At 41.7% G+C, this 20,175-nt stretch overlaps 1 protein-coding gene across 1 annotated transcript in view; it reads left to right on the top strand.

The window, feature by feature from the left end:
* The first annotated feature begins 3,377 nt into the window (after nt 1-3,377).
* LOC128666864 (cytochrome P450 2G1) overlaps nt 3,378-20,175 on the top strand; it is a 162,187-nt gene continuing 145,389 nt past the window's right edge. The window contains exon 1 of the mRNA XM_053721667.1: nt 3,378-3,596. Coding sequence (XP_053577642.1) covers nt 3,583-3,596 — 14 coding nt within the window. The 5' untranslated portion in view covers nt 3,378-3,582. The remainder of the gene's footprint in view (nt 3,597-20,175) is intronic.

The raw sequence follows: 20,175 nt of genomic DNA, 5'->3' as shown, positions 1-20,175 counted from the left end.
GGTACTTTTGTAAGGTCGGGTCAGTCTTAGACTCTGTCTCGAAAGCATCTGGGGTGTCCCAGGGTATGGGGCCTAACATGTCAGGCAAGGTCGGGGTAGGTCTTACCTGTGTCTCCCGCACTGGTGAGAGCTCTCGCTCCGTCCGGGCTTGGGCCCGTGTAGTCACTGGGTCCGCCTCGTTGTTGCATACTGGAGCATAGGCAGAAGTCATGGGGCCCAAATCATTGCCCAGTAGTACTTCGGCAGGTAAATTATCCATTATGCCCACGTTCACAGCCCCCTTTCCCGCTCCCCAATCAAGATGCACTTTAGCTGTTGGAATTTTGTACACATCCCCCCCCGCCACTCTAACGGCCACAGTCTGTCCAGATCGCTTGTGCTCCGGCACCAAATGACTCTGTACCAGCGTGATAGTAGCCCCTGTGTCTCTCAATCCCTCGGTAGATCGCCCCTCGAGCCATACCTTCTGCCGATGGTGCTGGCGGTTATCTGAGGCAGCATATACAGGGTCCGCCTCGTGAAGCGGCCCCAAATATTCCTCCATAGGGGCCTCTTGGTTAACACAGAGGGTCCGGGCCGGACGATATGCCCCAGAGGGGTAATTGTAATTCCTGGGTGTCTGGTGCGTATTAAGGGGGCAGCTAGCCATGAAATGCCCTGGTTGCTTGCATCGGTGGCAAGTCGGTCTGGGACGCTCAGAGCTGTTATTGGGTGGTCCTGAGTGTCGGGCGGGCCCTGCGGGCACCGGGGCTCGGAATTCAGCACAAGGGGGTGCACGGTAAACCTCTCTGGGTTCGTGAAGACGGGAGTCATAATGTTCATCGGCCAATTTGGCTGCTTCTTCTAAGGTAGAAGGTCGCCTGTCTCGCAGCCATTCCTTCCCTTGCTGTTCCATGCCATTATAAAAATGTTCTAAGAGAAACAATTGTAAAATTTCCTCACCAGTCACCGCTTTACTTCCGCTCATCCAGTGATTTGCCGCTCTCCGCATTCGGTGCGCCCATTCCATATGGGTATCGTTAGGCTTCTTTTTCGTGCCCCGAAACTGTCGGCGATACGCGTCCGGAGTTACTGCGTACCGTCGCAACAGTGTCTCCTTAACTAGCTCATACTGTGTCACTTCCTCAGCACCCAGAGTACGAAAGGCTTCCAGGGCTCGCCCGGATAGTTTCCCAGACAATATCGTGGGCCACTCCCTGTTGGGAATCTGGTGCAGGGTACATTGCCTTTCGAAGTCCGCCAAATATTCATCAATCCCTGTCTCGCTCTCTAGGAAGGGTCGAAATGCCGCATAGGGTATCTTGGGCCTCCCAGCATTTTCGACAGGGATGATTACCTGCGGGGCTTCAGCATTGCGGTGTGCGTTCGCTAGGTTGAGTTTGTGGGCTCGAGTCTCTCGTATATCCTTGTCCGCTTCCGCCATCAACTGCTGTACCAATTCCATGGAGGGGTTCGGCCCGTACAGTGAGAGCCTCTCCCGAACAATCCTGGTTTTTTCGTCACTAATCGTGGTCGGTGTTTCCGCCATTGTGAAGCTCTGATCCAGTTCGGTCAATTCTGCGATCAGCTCTCTCCTCGGCCGGTTGCTGGCGTACCCCCCTCTGCTTTCAAGTAAATCCTTTAGGGTTGTACGCTTCAATTTTTCGTAAGCGCTCTCCATCCGTTCTGTACCTCTCCTAGGAAATCCAGGAAATATCCCACCGCTGCCGCCAAATGTTACGGTTACCCTTAGTCTCGCTGAGAGATGGACCGCTTAGTAGCCTGGATTCCTATTGCTGAAGAGGGGAGAAACTGCTTTCCATAGTATTCTATATGAGTCTCGCAAATGTAGAATAATCCCCCTTAGCTGTAGTACAGCTAGGATACCCTTCTGCCCACAAAAACGAGTCAACGCTGCGATTGAGGGACAACCAAGAACTGAGGACTGGGATGCCCAGCCTGCTTTTTATTTAGGTTACATGCACACAGGGCACTCCCAGGGGGGGAAGCATAAAATCCCCCATCACACATTTAGACAAAGCCCTTGGACAGGCCACCGCAGATAACAAGTACACACAAGAAAACAATTGAGTCCTTCTTATCACCTAGCAGTGAATGCTTATCACAAACTTAATTACAGTACACAATATGCTAGGAAACCTGCCTCAGAAAATAGTTTTCTCAAAACTGAACAGAGTTAACCCTTTATGAAATGATACTTGTTACAGTTTTCTTGGAGCCCTTCTTAGGCGCTGGCTTGGCTGGTTCAGGCATTGCTGCTGGGAAATAAGTTTCTTCACCACAAAATAACTAATGCTTCTGTAACAGTGTTATAAGCAAGGAAACGATAAAGGAAAAAGTTACCTGTGCAGACATGAGGATCCCACCATTTAATAAAAAAAAGTTTACTTCCAGAGTGACCAGAGGAAGTGAAAAGATGATAGCGAATTGAAAGCAACTAGGGGAGATAAAAGGCAGACTCCACTCTCACACTGTATCTTGAAAAAGCCCCACACCTTAGGGGTGAAACGCGTAGAAAGGTGAAATGTAAACAAGGAGGATATACAGCAATAACCCACTCTGCGTACAGAGTACTTAAAGAGCAGAGAATCGTGAGAGGCTGTAAGTCCGGATACAAAGGTAACTAAGATAAGACTTGCGCAAGTGAAGAAAGTTACATTTAGGGACTTATCCTAAACAACAAATCCATACAGGAGCTGACATACCCAGACAAGGAGTAGCAGGTGAGAGTATCTGTACTGTTAATAGCTCCCCCCGCTAAATAACATCTAAACCGGACCAAGATTGTCTGTGGGAGTTTAATTAAAATAGACTCTGGTGTTTGCTATTATTGTTCCTATTTGGGAACCCTCAAAAGACTGCCGATCTGATACTGGGGAATCCCCTTTTTGCATAAGACTGCTGACTTTAAACTGGGGAATCCCCTTTCTTGCAAAGGTGAAAGCCGGATTCTCCTTTGTGACAGTATTATAAGAACAATTTGAATCACGGGTTTGCCATAGCCCATTGGAGAATGGCCTTTGTTTGATTGTGGCCGTAATGGGAGAAAGTGTTTAACGAGCAGAGACTTGTAAAGGAAATATAACCCCAGCCAGAAAGTCATACTATAATAAAACCGCCTAAATTAATCATTTGTGCTAATTGATCTTAGACGACTGTATTTTTCACTACATTGTTTTAGCATTATTTCAGTATTGAATTGTTTTAGTATCGCTATTGTATTTGTGGTAGCTATTTTGACCTGAAAGTTGTTGCGATTGAAGAGTGTGGGCCAATTGTATGAGAGAGTTTGATTTTTTATACTATTTCAACAAAGAATAAATTTGTACAAAATTCATAATCAGTTGTATGTATTTCTACTTATTCAACCAGACAGTTTACACGGAAGTTTATACGGAAGTTTCAGTCTGACCTAAGAAACATACGGCTAGATTTGGAGTTTTGTCGGTAACGACCCGAAAAACTAACGCCGGCTTTTTTCTGGCCGCACCATAAAAATAACTCTGGTATTGAGAGCCAAGCCCGCTTGGGCTTGGATCAGGACATCGGAGGAGCTCTTCAGGACGGATCGGTGAACCTGGTATGGTGAAGATAAGGTAGGAAGATCTTCAGGGGCTTAGTGTTAGGTTTATTTAAGGGGGGTTTGGGTTAGATTAGGGGTATGTGGGTGGTGGGTTGTAATGTTGGGGGCGGGGTATTGTATGTTTTTTTTTACAGGCAAAAGAGCTGAATTCTTTGGGGCATGCCCCGCAAAGGGCCCTGTTCAGGGCTGGTAAGGTAAAAGAGCTTTGAACTTTAGTAATTTAGAATAGGGTAGGGCATTTTTTTATTTTGGGGGGCTTTGTTATTTTATTAGGGGGTTTAGAGTAGGTGTAATTTGTTTAAAATTGTTGTAATATTTTTCTTATGTTTGTAAATATTTTTTTATTTTTTGTAACTTAGTTCTTTTTTATTTTTTGTACTTTAGCTAGTTTATTTAATTGTGTTTATTTGTAGGAATTGTATTTAATTAATTTATTGATAGTGTAGTGTTAGGTTAATTGTAGGTAATTGTAGGTAGTTTATTTAATTAATTTATTGATAGGGTAGTGTTAGGTTTAATTGTCACTTAGGTTAGGATTTATTTTACAGGTAATTTTGTAATTATTTTAACTATTTTAGCTATTAAATAGTTCTTAACTATTTAATAGCTATTGTACCTGGTTAAAATAAATACAAAGTTACCTGTAAAATAAATATAAATCCTAAAATAGCTATAATATAATTATAATTTATATTGTAGCTATATTAGGATTTATTTTACAGGTAAGTATTTATCTTTAAATAGGAATAATTTATTTAATAAGAGTTAATTAATTTCGTTAGATTAAAATTATATTTAATTTAGGGGGGTGTTAGTGTTAGGGTTAGACTTAGCTTTAGGGGTTAATACATTTATTAGAATAGCGGTGAGCTCTGGTCGGCAGATTAGGGGTTAATAAGTGTAGGCAGGTGGAGGCGACGTTGTGGGGGGCAGATTAGGGGTTAATAAATATAATATAGGGGTCGGCGGTGTTAGGGGCAGCAGATTAGGGATACATAAGGATAACGTAGGTGGCGGCGCTTTGCGGTCGGCAGATTAGGGGTTAATAAGTGTAGGCAGGTGGAGGCGACGTTGTGGGGGGCAGATTAGGGGTTAATAAATATAATATAGGGGTCGGCGGTGTTAGGGGCAGCAGATTAGGGGTACATAAGGATAACGTAGGTGGCGGCGCTTTGCGGTCGGCAGATTAGGGGTTAATAAGTGTAGGTAGGTGGAGGCGACGTTGTGGGGGGCAGGTTAGGGGTTAATAAATATAATACAGGGGTCGGCGGTGTTAGGGGCAGCAGATTAGGGGTACATAAGGATAACGTAGGTGGCGGTCGGCAGATTAGGGGTTAAAAAAATTTAATTGAGTTGCGGCGATGTGGGGGGACCTCGGTTTAGGGGTACATAGGTAGTTTATGGGTGTTAGTGTACTTTAGAGTACAGTAGTTAAGAGCTTTATAAACCGGCGTTAGCCCAGAAAGCTCTTAACTACTGACTTTTTTCCTGCGGCTGGAGTTTTGTCGTTAGATGTCTAACGCTCACTTCAGACACGACTCTAAATACCGGAGTTAGAAAGATCCCATTGAAAAGATAGGATACGCAATTGACGTAAGGGGATCTGCAGTATGGAAAAGTCGCGGCTGAAAAGTGAGCGTTAGACCCTATTTTGAGTGTCTCCAAATACCGGAGGTAGCCTAAAACCAGCGTTAGGAGCCTCTAACGCTGGTTTTCACGGCTAACGCCAAACTCCAAATCTAGGCCATATTGTGTTGGGCTATTTTTTGATTTTAGTTTATTAACCCATAGCTTGGTATACTTAGTGTACTTCTAGCGCCACCTACACTTCACGTATTTAGATTCTTTTAACATTTTCAAACTACCTAGGAAGGAGGTAGTATAAGAGGTTGGCGAAGTGGGTTGAGTCTAGCGCTCCACTCAACTATTTTTTATAACCCTTAAGAATTGAAAAGAATATTAAAGGATTTTTCAGATATTTGCACTTGTCACATGACCCGCTAGACATCACATGGTTGTCACATGACTCTAAATATCACATGGATGTCACATGACAAAAAGATCACATGGTTGTCATATGACTCTTTAGAATTGAAAACAATATGAAATGATTCCCCAGATATTTGCACTTGTCATGTCACATGACCCTCTAGACATCACATGGTTGTCACATGACTCTAAATATCACTTGATTGTCACATGACGAAAAGATCACATGGTTGTCATATGACTCTTTAGAATTGAAAAGAATATTAAATGATTCTCTAGATATTTGCACTTGTCACATGACCCTCTATACATCACATGGTTGTCACATTACTCTTTAGAATATCACATGGTTGTCACATGATGAAAAGATCACATGGTTGTCATATGACTCTTTAGAATTGAAAAGAATTTTAAATGATTCTCTAGATATTTGCACCCATCACATGACCCTCTAGACATCACATGGTTGTCACATGACTGAATATCACATAGTTGTAAAAAAACACATGGGTGTCATATGTAGGCTTACCAGAAGTCCACTTTTACTGGAATTGTCCCAGTTTGGAGGTGCTGTCCCAGTGTCCCACCCAGTTGTTCATTCTGTCCCAGTAGGGTTGCCACCTCCAGGTTTCAAATCATGTGTCCGGGTTTCAGACCACCTGAAACTCAGACACATTATTCAAAACTAGTCCTAAAGCCTGTGTACACGGGCCATTTTTTGCAGTACAGTGGTCCCACCCCTTGCTCTCTCTCTATCCCCCCTCTCTTTTGCTCTCTTTCTCCCCTCTCTTTTGCGCTCTCCCCTCTCTTTTGCTCTCTCTCCCCCCTCTCTTTCTCTCCCCCCTCTCTTTTGCTCTCTCCCCCCCTCTTTTGCTCTCTCTCTCCCCCCTCTCTTTTGCTCTCTCTCTCTCCCCCCTCACTTTTGATCTCTCTCTCCCCCTCTCTTTTGCTCTCTCTTCCCCCTCTCTTTTGCTTTCTCTCTCCCTCATCTCTTTTGCTCTCTCTCCCCCCTCTCTTTTGCTCTCTCTCCCTCCTCTCTTTTGCTGTCTCTCTCCCCCCTCTCTTTTGCTGTCTCTCTCCCCCTCTCTTTTGCTGTCTCTCTCCCCCCTCTCTCTTGCTGTCTCTCTCCCTCCTCTCTTTTGCTGTCTCTCTCCCCCTCCTCTCTTTTGCTGTCTCTCTCTCCCCCCTCTCTTTTGCTGTCTCTCTCCCCCCTCTCTCTTGCTCTCTCTCTCCCCCCTCTCTTTTGCTGTCTCTCTCCCCCCTCTCTTTTGCTGTCTCTCTCCCCCCTCTCTCTTGCTGTCTCTCTCCCTCCTCTCTTTTGCTGTCTCTCTCCCCCCTCTCTTTTGCTGTCTCTCTCCCCCCTCTCTTTTGCTGTCTCTCTCCCCCTCTCTTTTACTGTCTCTCTCCCTCCTCTCTTTTGCTGTCTCTCTCCCCTCTCTTTTGCTATCTTTCTCCCCCTCTCTTTTGTGCTCTCTCTCCTCTTTTGCTGTTGCTCTCCCCCCTCTCTTTTGCTGTCTCTCTCCCTCCTCTCTTTTGCTGTCTCTCTCTCCCCTCTCTTTTGCTGTCTCTCTCCCTCCTCTTTTGCTGTCTCTCTCCCCCCTCTCTTTTGCTGTCTCTCTCCCTCCTCTGTTTTGCTGTCTCTCTCCCTCCTCTCTTTTGCTGTCTCTCTCCCCCCTCTCTTTTGCGCACTCTCCCCCCTCTCTTTTGCGCACTCTCTCCCCCTCTCTTTTGCGCACTCTCTCCCCCTCTCTTTTGCTGTCTTTCCCCCCTCTCTTTTGCTGTCTCTCTCCCTCCTCTCTTTTGCTGTCTCTCTCTCCCCTCTCTTTTGCTGTCTCTCTCCCTCCTCTTTTGCTGTCTCTCTCCCCCCTCTCTTTTGCTGTCTCTCTCCCTCCTCTGTTTTGCTGTCTCTCTCCCTCCTCTCTTTTGCTGTCTCTCTCCCCCCTCTCTTTTGCGCACTCTCCCCCCTCTCTTTTGCGCACTCTCTCCCCCTCTCTTTTGCGCACTCTCTCCCCCTCTCTTTTGCTGTCTTTCCCCCCTCTCTTTTGCTGTCTTTCTCCCCCCATCTCTTTTGCTGTCTCTCTCTTCATCTCTTTTGCTGTCTCTCTCCCCCCTCTCTTTTGCTGTCTCTCTCCCCCCTCTCTTTTGCTGTCTCTCTCCCCCCTCTTGTTTGCTGTCTCTCTCCCCCCTCTCTTTTGCTGTCTCTCTCCCCCCTCTCTTTTGCTGTCTCTCTCCCCCCTCTCGTTTGCTGTCTCTCTCCCCCTCTCTCTTTTGCTGTCTCTCTCCCCCTCTCTCTTTTGTTGTCCCTCTCTCTATCCCCCCTCTTCTGCTCTCTCTATCCTTCTGCTCTCTCTATCTCCCATCTTTAGACCTCTCTGTCTCTCGGCAAGCATCTGGCCCTGCCCAAATCATGCCCGGCCACGCCCACGTCATACCCGCGGCCACGTCCACGTTGCGTCTGGCCACGCCCACTCCGCACCCGCCCGTCCACACCCACTCCACCACTCGACACCAGGTCAGTTGGAAGGCCAGGTGTGTTTGTCTTTGTGTGCAGTCTCTACTGCGCATGACAGCTTCGGACAAACACACTTGGCCTTTTATTATATAGGATGACTGGACTGTGGGTCTCCAGCATAGTTGGATGCTGGTACTTTGTTACATACAGCCCTGCTTAGCTTAACTGTTGTGTCCTTCAAAGTTTACATTTAGTAATACAGGCTGAGTGAGCAGCATAGGGTTTTTTTAATTTTGTAGTACTTCTTGGTTTATTTTTCTAAGAATTTAACACCCCCGACCCCTGGTGACATTGCCGGTAATACACCTTTAGGGGAATCATGTGGGTATGACCAGGAAGACAGGCAGGATTTTTGGCGTAGAGCTTGCTTTACTTCATGCAGAAAAGCATTTTGGCTATAATCTTCCTGCATTATGGTATAGAGTAGCCTCTTAAACAGCTTTAGCAGGTACGTGTTCCTTTTTTACTTTCATTCAAAGTTGTATTTATGCCTTATCAGTATTTGGCTCTGTTCCTTAATTAGACACATAAAACACATATTACACTGCAGATATTAAATTGTGAAATTGATAATTATGCTTGATGTTTGGCATTATTTGGAATCTGAGATTTAGATTAAAGGGACAGTAAACCTTAAAAATAATGTTATATAATTCTGCACATAGTGCAGAATTATATAACATTATATTAGCCAAACATTATAAAACATAATGTACCCTATTAATTTTTTTTTTTAAAACGCTGTTTTACAGACCCGCTCTCTGTACTCTGCTGAGCGGGTTTGTTATATTTACTCAGCACATCGGCCAGCTGTATAGTCACAGCCCGGCCCGACCGCACCATAAGACTAAGTGCAGCTAGCTCCTGCTGTCAGACAGGTTGTCATATGACTCTTTAGAATTGAAAAGAATATGAAATGATTCTCCAGATACTTGCACTTGTCACATGACCCTCTAGACATCACATGGTTGTCATATGACTCTTTAGAATTGATAGGGATGTCTAATAATTTTTCAGATATATACAGTTGTCACATGACAATCTAGATATAACATGGTTGTCACATTACTCCAAATATCACAAGGTTGTCATATGACTCTTTAGAATTGAAAAGAATATTAAAGGATTTTTCAGATATTTGCACTTGTCACATGACCCACTAGACATCACATGGTTGTCACATGACTCTAAATATCACATGGTTGTCACATGACGAAAAGATCACATGGTTGTCATATGACTCTTTAGAATTGAAAAGAATATGAAATGATTCTCTAGATATTTGCACCCATCACATGACCCTCTAGACATCACATGGTTGTCACATGACTGAATATCACATGGCTGTAAAAAAATCACATGGCTGTCATATGACTCTTTAGAATTGAAAATAATATTAAATGATTCTCCAGATATTTGCACTTGTCACATGACCCTCTAGACATCACACGGTTGTCACATGACTCTAAATATGACATGGTTGTCACATGATGAAAAGATCACATGATTGTCATATGCCTTTAGAATTTCAAGAATATGAAATGATTCTCCAGGTATTTGCACTTGTCACATGACCTTCTAGACATCACATGGTTGTCACATGACTCTTTAGAATTGAAAATAATATGAAATGATTCTCCAGATATTTGCACTTGTCACATGACCCTCTAGACATCACAAGTTTGTCACATGACGAAAAGATCACATGGTTGTCATTTGACTCTTTAGAATTGAAAAGAATATGAAATGATTCTCCAGATACTTGCACTTGTCACATGACCCTCTAGACATCACATGTTTGTCATATGACTCTTTAGAATTGATAGGGATGTTTAATAATATTTCAGATATATACAGTTGTCACATGACCCTCTAGATATAACATGGTTGTCACATGACTCCAAATATCACAAGGTTGTCATATGACTCTTTAGAATTGAAAAGAATATTAAAGGATTTTTCAGATATTTGCACTTGTCACATGACCCTCTAGACATCACATGGTTGTCACATGACTCTAAATATCACATGGTTGTCACATGACAAAAAGATCACATGGTTGTCATATGACTCTTTAGAATTGAAAAGAATATGAAATGATTCTCTAGATATTTGCACTTGTCACATGACCCTCTAGACATCACATGGTTGTCACATGACTGAATATCACATAGCTGTAAAAAATCACATGGCTGTCATATGACTCTTTAGAATTGAAAATAATATTAAATGATTCTCCAGATATTTGCACTTGTCACATGACCCTCTAGACATCACATGGTTGTCACATGACTCGAAATATCACATGGTTGTCACATGGCTGTAAAAAAATCACATGGTTCTCATATGACTCTATAGAATGGAAAAGAATATGAAATGATACTCCAGATATTTGCACTTGTCACATGACCCTCTAGACCTCACTTGTTTGTTACATGACTATAAATATCACATGGTTTCACATGACGAAAAGATCAAATGGTTGTCATATGACTCTTTAGAGTTGAAAATAATATGAAATGATTCTCCATATATTTGTACTTGTCACATGACCCTCTAGACATCACACGGTTGGCACATGACTCTAAATATCACATGGTTGTCACATGATAAAAAGATCACATGGTTGTCATATGCCTTTAGAATTGAAAAGAATATGAAATGATTCTCCAGATATTTGCACTTGTCACATGACCCTCTAGACCTCACTTGTTTGTCACATGACTCTAAATATCACATGGTTTCACATGACAAAAAGATCAAATCGTTGTCATATGACTCTTTAGAATTGAAAATAATATGAAATGATTCTCCATATATTTGTACTTGTCACATGACCTTCTAGACATCACACGGTGGGCACATGACTCTAAATATCACATGGTTGTCACATGACGAAAAGATCAAATGGTTGTTATATGACTCTTTAGAATTTAAATTAATATGAAATGATTCTCCAGATATTTGCACTTATCACATGACCCTCTAGACATCACACGGTTGGCACATGACTCTAAATATCACATTGTTGTCACATGACAAAATGATCAAATGGTTGTCATATGACTCTTTAGAATTGAAAAGAATATGAAATGATTCTCCAGATATTTGCACTTGTCACATGACCTTCTAGACATCACATGGTTGTCACATGACTCTTTAGAATTGAAAATAATATGAAATGATTCTCTAGATATTTGCACTTGTCACATGACCCTCTAGACATCACATGTTTGTCACATGACTCTAAATATCACATGGTTGTCACATGACGAAAAGATCAAATGGTTGTCATATAACTCTTTAGAATTGAAAATAATATGAAATGATTCTCCAGATACTTGCACTTGTCACATGACCCTTTAGACATCACATGGTTGTCATATGACTCTTTAGAATTGATAGGGATGTCTAATAATTTTTCAGATATATACAGTTGTCACATGACCCTCTAGATATAACATGGTTGTCACATGACTCCAAATATCACAAGGTTGTCATATGACTCTTTAGAATTGAAAAGAATATTAAAGGATTTTTTAGATATTTGCACTTGTCACATGACCCTCTAGACATCACATGGTTGTCACATGACTCTAAATATCACATGGTTGTCACATGACGAAAAGAACACATGGTTGTCATATGACTCTTTAGAATTGAAAAGAATATGAAATGATTCTCTAGATATTTGCACCCATCACATGACCCTATAGACATCACATGGTTGTCACATGACTCTAAATATCACATGGTTATCACATGATGAAAAGATCACATGGTTGTCATATGACTCTTTAGAATTGAAAATAATATGAAATGATTCTCTAGATATTTGCACTTGTCACATGACCCTCTAGACATCATATGGTTGTCATATGACTCTTTAGAATTGAAAGGGAAGTCTAATCATTTTTCAGATACAGGTATATACAGTTGTCACATGACCCTCAAGATATCACTTGGTTGTTACATGACTCCAAATATCACATGGTTGTTATATGTTTCTTTAGAATTTAAAAGAATATTAAAGGATTTTTAAGATATTTGCACCTGACACATGACCCTCTAGACAACACATGGTTGTCACATGACTCTAAATATCACATGGTTGTCACATGTCAAAAAGATCACATGGTTGTTATATGACTCTTTAGAATTGAAAACAATATAAAGTGATTCTCCAGATATTTTCACTTGTCACATGACCCTCTAGACACCACATGGTTGTCACATGACTCTAAATATCACTTGGTTGTCACATGACGAAAATATCACATGGTTGTCATATGACTCTTTAGAATTGAAAATAATATTAAATGATTCTCCAGATATTTGCACTTGTCACATGACCCTCTAGACATCACATGGTTGTCACATGACCAAATATCACATGGTTGTCACATGGCTGTAAAAAATCCCATGGTTGTCATATGACTCTATAGAATGGAAAAGAATATGAAATGATTCTCCAGATATTTGCACTTGTCACATGATTCTCTAGACATCACACGGTTGTCACATGACTCTAAATATCACATGGTTGTCACATGATGAAAAGATCACATGGTTGTTATATGACTCTTTAGAATTGAAAAGAATATGAAATGATTCCCCCGATATTTGCACTTGTCACATGACCTTCTAGACATCACATGGTTGTCACATGACTCTTTACAATTGAAAATAATATAAAATGATTCTCCAGATATTTGCACTTATCACATGATCCTCTAGACATCACATGTTTGTCACATGATTCTAAATATCACATGGTTGTCACATGACGAAAAGATCACATGGTTGTCATATGACTCTTTAGAATTGAAAAGAATATGAAATGATTCTCCAGATATTTGCACTTGTCACATGACCCTCTAGACATCACATGTTTGTCACATGACTCTAAATATCACATGGTTGTCACATGACGAAAAGATCACATGGTTGTCATATGACACTTTAGAATTGAAAAGAATATGAAATGATTCTCCAGATACTTGCACTTATCACATGACCCTCTAGACATCACATGGTTGTCATATGACTCTTTAGAATTGATAGGGGTGTTTAATAATATTTCAGATATATACAGTTGTCACATGACCCTCTAGATATAACATGGTTGTCACATGACTCTTTAGAATTGAAAAGAATATTAAAGTATTTTTCAGATATTTGCACTTGTCACATGACCCACTAGACATCACATGGTTGTCACATGATGAAAAGATCACATGGTTGTCATTTGAATCTTTAGAATTGAAAAGAATATGAAATGATTCTCTAGATATTTGCACCCATCACATGACCCTCTAGACATCACATGGTTGTCACATGACTGAATATCACATAGCTGTAAAAAATCACATGGCTGTCATATGACTCTTTACAATTGAAAATAATATTAAATGATTCTCCAGATATTTGCACTTGTCACATGACCCTCTAGACATCACATGGTTGTCACATGACTCGAAATATCACATGTTTGTCACATAGCTGTAAAAAATCACATGGCTGTCATATGACTCTTTAGAATGGAAAAGAATATGAAATGATTCTCCAGATATTTGCACTTGTCACATGACCCTCTAGACATCACACGGTTGTCACATGACTCTAAATATCACATGGTTGTCACATGATGAAAAGATCACATGGTTGTCATATGCCTTTAGAATTGAAAAGAATATGAAATGATTCTCCAGGTGTTTGCACTTGTCACATGACCTTCTAGACATCACTTGTTTGTCACATGATTCTAAATATCACATGGTTGTCACATGACTCTAAATATCACATGGATGTCACATGACAAAAAGGTCACATGGTTGTCATATGACTCTTTAGAATTGAAAACAATATGAAATGATTCCCCAGATATTTGCACTTGTCATGTCACATGACCCTCTAGACATCACATGGTTGTCACATGACTTTAAATATCACTTGATTGTCACATGACGAAAAGATCACATGGTTGTCATATGACTCTTTATAATTGAAAAGAATATGAAATGATTCTCCAGATACTTGCACTTGTCACATGACCCTCTAGACATCACATGGTTGTCATATGACTCTTTAGAATTGATAGGGATGTTTAATAATATTTTAGATATATACAGTTGTCACATGACCCTCTAGATATAACATGGTTGTCACATGACTCCAAATATCACAAGGTTGTCATATGACTCTTTAGAATTGAAAAGAATATTAAAGTATTTTTCAGATATTTGCACTTGTCACATGACCCTCTAGACATCACATGGTTGTCACATGACTCTAAATATCACATGGTTGTCACATGACGAAAAGATCACATGGTTGTCATATGACTCTTTAGAATTGAAAAGAATATAAAATGAATCTTTAGATATTTGCACCCATCACATGACCCTCTAGACATCACATGGTTGTCACATGACTGAATATCATATAGCTGTAAAAAATCACATGGCTGTCATATGACTCTTTAGAATTGAAAATAATATTAAATGATTCTCCAGATATTTGCACTTGTCACATGACCCTCTAGACATCACATGGTTGTCACATGACTCGAAATATCACATGGTTGTCACATGGCTGTAAAAAAATCACATGGTTGTCATATGACACTATAGAATGGAAAAGAATATGAAATGATTTCCCAGATATTTGCACTTGTCACATGACCCTCTAGATATCACACGGTTGTCACATGACTCTAAATAACACATGGTTGTCACATGATGAAAAGATCACATGGTTGTCATATGCCTTTAGAGTTGAAAAGAATATGAAATGATTCTCCAGGTGTTTGCACTTGTCACATGACCCTCTAGACATCACATGGTTGTCACATGACTCCTTAGAATTGAAAATAATATGAAATGATTCTCCAGATATTTGCACTTGTCACATGACCCTCTAGACATCACTTGTTTGTCATATGATTCTAAATATCACATGGTTGTCACATGACTCTAAATATCACATGGATGTCACATGACAAAAAGATCACATGGTTGTCATATGACTCTTTAGAATTGAAAACAATATGAAATGATTCCCCAGATATTTGCCCTTGTCATGTCACATGACCCTCTAGACATCACATGGTTGTCATATGACTCTTTAGAATTGAAAAGAATATGAAATGATTCTCTAGATATTTGCACTTGTCACATGACCCTCTATACATCACATGGTTGTCACGTGACTCTTTAGAATATCACATGGTTGTCACATGATGAAAAGATCACATGGTTGTCATATGACTCTTTAGAATTGAAAAAAATATGAAATGATTCTCTAGATATTTGCACCCATCACATGACCCTCTAGACATCACATGGTTGTCACATGACTGAAAATCACATAGCTGTAAAAAATCACATGGCTCTCATATGACTCTTTAGAATTGAAAATAATATTAAATGATTCTCCAGATATTTGCACTTGTCACATGACCCTCTAGACATCACATGGTTGTCACATGACCAAATATCACATAATTGTCACATGGCTGTAAAAAAATCACATGGTTGTCACATGACTGACTATAACATAGCTGTAAAAAATCACATGGCTGTCATATGACTCTTTAGAATTGAAAAGAATATGAAATGATTCTCCAGATATTTGCACTTGTCACATGATTCTCTAGACATCACACGGTTGTCACATGACTCTAAATATCACATGGTTGTCACATGATGAAAAGATCAAATGGTTGTTATATGACTCTTTAGAATTGAAAAGAATATGAAATGATTCTCCAGATATTTGCACTTGTCACATGACCTTCTAGACATCACATGGTTGTCACATGACTCTTTAGAATTGAAAATAATATAAAATGATTCTCCAGATATTTGCACTTGTTACATGACCCTCTAGACATCACATGTTTTTCACATGACTCTAAATATCACATGGTTGTCACATGACGAAAAGATCAAATGGTTGTCATATAACTCTTTAGAATTGAAAATAATATGAAATAATTCTCCAGATATTTGCACTTGTCACATGACCCTCTAGACATCACATGGTTGTCATATGACTCTTTAGAATTGATAGGGATGTCTAATAATTTTTCAGATATATACAGTTGTCACATGACCCTCTAGATATAACATGGTTGTCACATGACTCCAAATTTTACAAGGTCATATGACTCTTTAGAATTGAAAAGAATATTAAAGGATTTTTCAGATATTTGCACTTGTCACATGACCCACTAGACATCACATGGTTGTCACATGACTCTAAATATCACATGGTTGTCACATGATGAAAAGATCATATGGTTGTCATATGACTCTTTAGAATTTAAAAGAATATGAAATGATTCTCTAGATATTTGCACCCATCACATGACCCTCTAGACATCACATGGTTGTCACATGACTGAATATCACATGGCTGTAAAAAATCACATGGTTGTCATATGACTCTTTAGAATTGAAAATAATATTAGATAATTCTCCAGATATTTGCACTTGTCACATGACCCTCTAGACATCACATGGTTGTCACATGACTCGAAATATCACATGGTTGTCACATGGCTGTAAAAAAATCACATGATTGTCATATGCCTTTAGAATTTCAAGAATATGAAATGATTCTCCAGGTATTTGCACTTGTCACATGACCTTCTAGATATCACATGGTTGTCACATGACTCTTTAGAATTGAAAATAATATGAAATGATTCTCCAGTTATTTGCACTTGTCACATGAACCTCTAGACATCACTTGTTTGTCACATGACTCTAAATATCACATGGTTGTCACATGACGAAAAGATCAAATGGTTGTCATATGCCTCTTTAGAATTGAAAATAATATGAAATGATTCTCCAGATATTTGCACTTGTCACATGACCCTCTAGACATCACACGGTTCGCACATGACTCTAAATATCACATGGTTGTCACATGATGAAAAGATCACATGGTTGTTATATGACTCTTTAGAATTGAAAAGAATATGGAAGTTGTCACATGACCCTCTAGACATCACATGTTTGTCACATGACTCTAAATATCACATGGTTGTCACATGACGAAAAGATCAAATGGCTGTCATATAACTCTTTAGAATTGAAAATAATATGAAATGATTCTGCAGATATTTGCACTTGTCACATGACCCTCTAGATATAACATGGTTGTCACATGACTCCAAATATCACAAGTTTGTCATATGACTCTTTAGAATTGAAAAGATTATTAAAGGATTTTTCTGTTATTTGCACTTGTCACATGACCCTCTAGACATCACATGGTTGTCACATGACTCTAAATATCACATGGTTGTCACAATATCTGTTCCGATCAGCCAATAGAATGCGAGCTCAATCTGATTGGCTGAATGGATCAGCCAATCGGATTGAACTTGAATCTGATTGGCTGATTCAATCAGCCAATCAGATTTTTCCTACCTTAATTCCGATTGGCTGATAGAATCCTATTGTTACGGTTGCATCCAGGCTGGCTGGAAGTTGGACCGTAGAAAAGGATGCTCCTAGCGCTCACCAAAGGAGCAGCAGCACCGTGGACACTCTATAACTGCTGCGTAGCCACCATAAGTAATGCAGACTCTATGAACCACCGCTGCTGGGCTGGTATCTCGCCGTCTGCTCTGCGCCCTGGACCTATGACCAGGCTCCAGTAGGTGAACCTCTTCCTTCTGTAGCAATCCCTGTAGCTAAGGGAGTATGAAGAGCATAGCAATCCCTGTAGTGATTATAAGCTGTCCCCTACAAACATGAGTCAAAGCTGCAAGTTAGAGGGTCAAAAATAGGTCTGATGTGCTGGAGCACACAGCCTCCTTTTTATTGAGGTTACATGCAAACAGGACACTCTCAGGGGGAGGCATAAAATCCCCCATCACACATTTGATATTAGATAGAGAGACACTCCCTTTGACAGGCCACAACATTTACTTCAGCAGATAACATTACACACAATAAAACAATGCAGTCCACCTTATCAATACTAGTCTGATTAGACAATGGGAAAGTTGATCACTAAACCTAATTAGAGCTAATCCCAGCAGACTTGTATTTAGAATAGGTTTCTTGAAGCTGAACAAAATTTAACTCTTAATGGCACACAATGAAACTGAACCAAGTGGGAGAAAGCCAGGGACAAGTCATTTCACAGGTCTGGGGACATAGTCTTAAAGGGGGCATTGTTCACCAAAGTCACAATATGTCCCCAGACGGTTCCCAAAGGGCCACACACACCCAAAAAAGTCAATATACTCTCAGGGGCACAATCTTCCAGGGGCCATAGTCATGAGGAAGGAGGCTGGCAAATAGGCTTCTCCAAAATCCAGGGAAGCAGGGCAACCTTCCATTTAAAGGGCCAGTCACAAATAGCAGTTTGTAACATATCTCCCCTTTTGGAGGGAGACTAACAAGGCACCTGACCTTCTGTCGGTCAGTGCCTAAGTTAGTCTCGCAACCCACCCACAAATAAACACTAGCAGCAAAGCAGCCCCCCCACAACAAGTAGCACTGGCCTGTAGGTTCCAGGTTATAGGATGAAAGTGTAGCATCCTCTGCCTTCCTGGCGCAGCTGGGCAAATAGCTGATGGTACTTGGGGGGCAGAGGCCAGTGGCACTCTGCCCTGGTGCCAGCGCTTCTGCTGGGGTGAGGGGTTTGCAGGCCAGTCCTGTAACAAGGGGGTCTGTAGGGCAGAGGCCAGCAGCGCTCTGTCCTGATGCCAGCTCTTCTGCTGGGGGAATTGGGGCATAGTCCTGCCCGGTGGCAAAGGGAACGTGGGGGTCAGTGGGGGTTAACATCTCCACTGTTAACCCTGGGCCCAAGTTAGGAGTTAGCTGGGGAGGGGGAGATTGGCTTACCTCCTCCTCCTGATACTCCGGCGGCCGTTGGGAAGGGAGGTCGATGCTCTCCTCTTCCTGTGGAACATGCTGCGGCTGGGGAGAGAGACCGGTTGTCTCCTCTCCCTGGAAGGCACACTCCGGCTGGGGAGGGAGGTCGATGCTCTCCCCTCCCTGTAGCTGGGTCTGTCGCTGGGGATCTGGGCCGCCTGCCCAGCATCCCTGTAGGGCCGGTAGAGAGACTGCGGTCCCATCTCCACCTGCCTGCTGGGGGTCCTCCCAGGACCAGTCTATCAGGCCTGCTGCCTCTGGTATCTCTGGTTGGGGTTGGGGAAGGAGACCGGTTGTCTCTTCCCTCTGCACAGTATACTGCCGCTGGGGAGGGAGGTCGCTGCTCTCCTCTCCCTGTGGAACATGCTGCGGCTGGGGAGAGAGACCAGGTGTCCATACCCTCAAACTCCACAGTTGGCGCTCAAAGGCTCGTGCCGCTTTGTTCTCCGTATCCAATTCCCGGATGATGCGACTGACTACCTCCTGCGCAGGGTCTGGACCATATCGGACTAGCCGCCTCTTTACCTCTGGAACGAAATCCACGCCCTCATAGCGACGGATCCGGTTGAGGTGCTCTTCACATGGTTCTGACCAGTATCTTTTCAGCTCCATGCTGCTGTAGGTAGGGACGCTGCGCAGTGGCTAGCGTTGCCCTCAATTACTCTCCTACGATACCAGTGCTGTTGTGGTGCTGCTCCTTGCGCTAGGACGCCAATCCCACCGCTGCCGCCAAATGTTACGGTTGCCTCCAGGCTGGCTGGAAGTTGGACCGTAGAAAAGGATGCTCCTAGCGCTCACCAAAGGAGCAGCAGCACCGTGGACACTCTATAACTGCTGCGTAGCCACCATAAGTAATGCAGACTCTATGAACCACCGCTGCTGGGCTGGTATCTCGCCATCTGCTCTGCGCCCTGGACCTATGACCAGGCTCCAGTAGGTGAACCTCTTCCTTCTGTAGCAATCCCTGTAGCTAAGGGAGTATGAAGAGCATAGCAATCCCTGTAGTGATTATAAGCTGTCCCCTACAAACATGAGTCAAAGCTGCAAGTTAGAGGGTCAAAAATAGGTCTGATGTGCTGGAGCACACAGCCTGCTTTTTATTGAGGTTACATGCAAACAGGACACTCTCAGGGGGAGGCATACAATCCCCCATCACACATTTGATATTAGATAGAGAGACACTCCCTTTG

This window comes from Bombina bombina, chromosome 7 (genome assembly GCF_027579735.1).
Source record: "Bombina bombina isolate aBomBom1 chromosome 7, aBomBom1.pri, whole genome shotgun sequence".
Classification (NCBI taxonomy): Eukaryota; Metazoa; Chordata; class Amphibia; order Anura; family Bombinatoridae; genus Bombina; species Bombina bombina.
The sequence above is the reverse complement of the archived record's forward strand: the minus strand, read 5'-3'. Positions and strand labels throughout refer to the sequence as shown.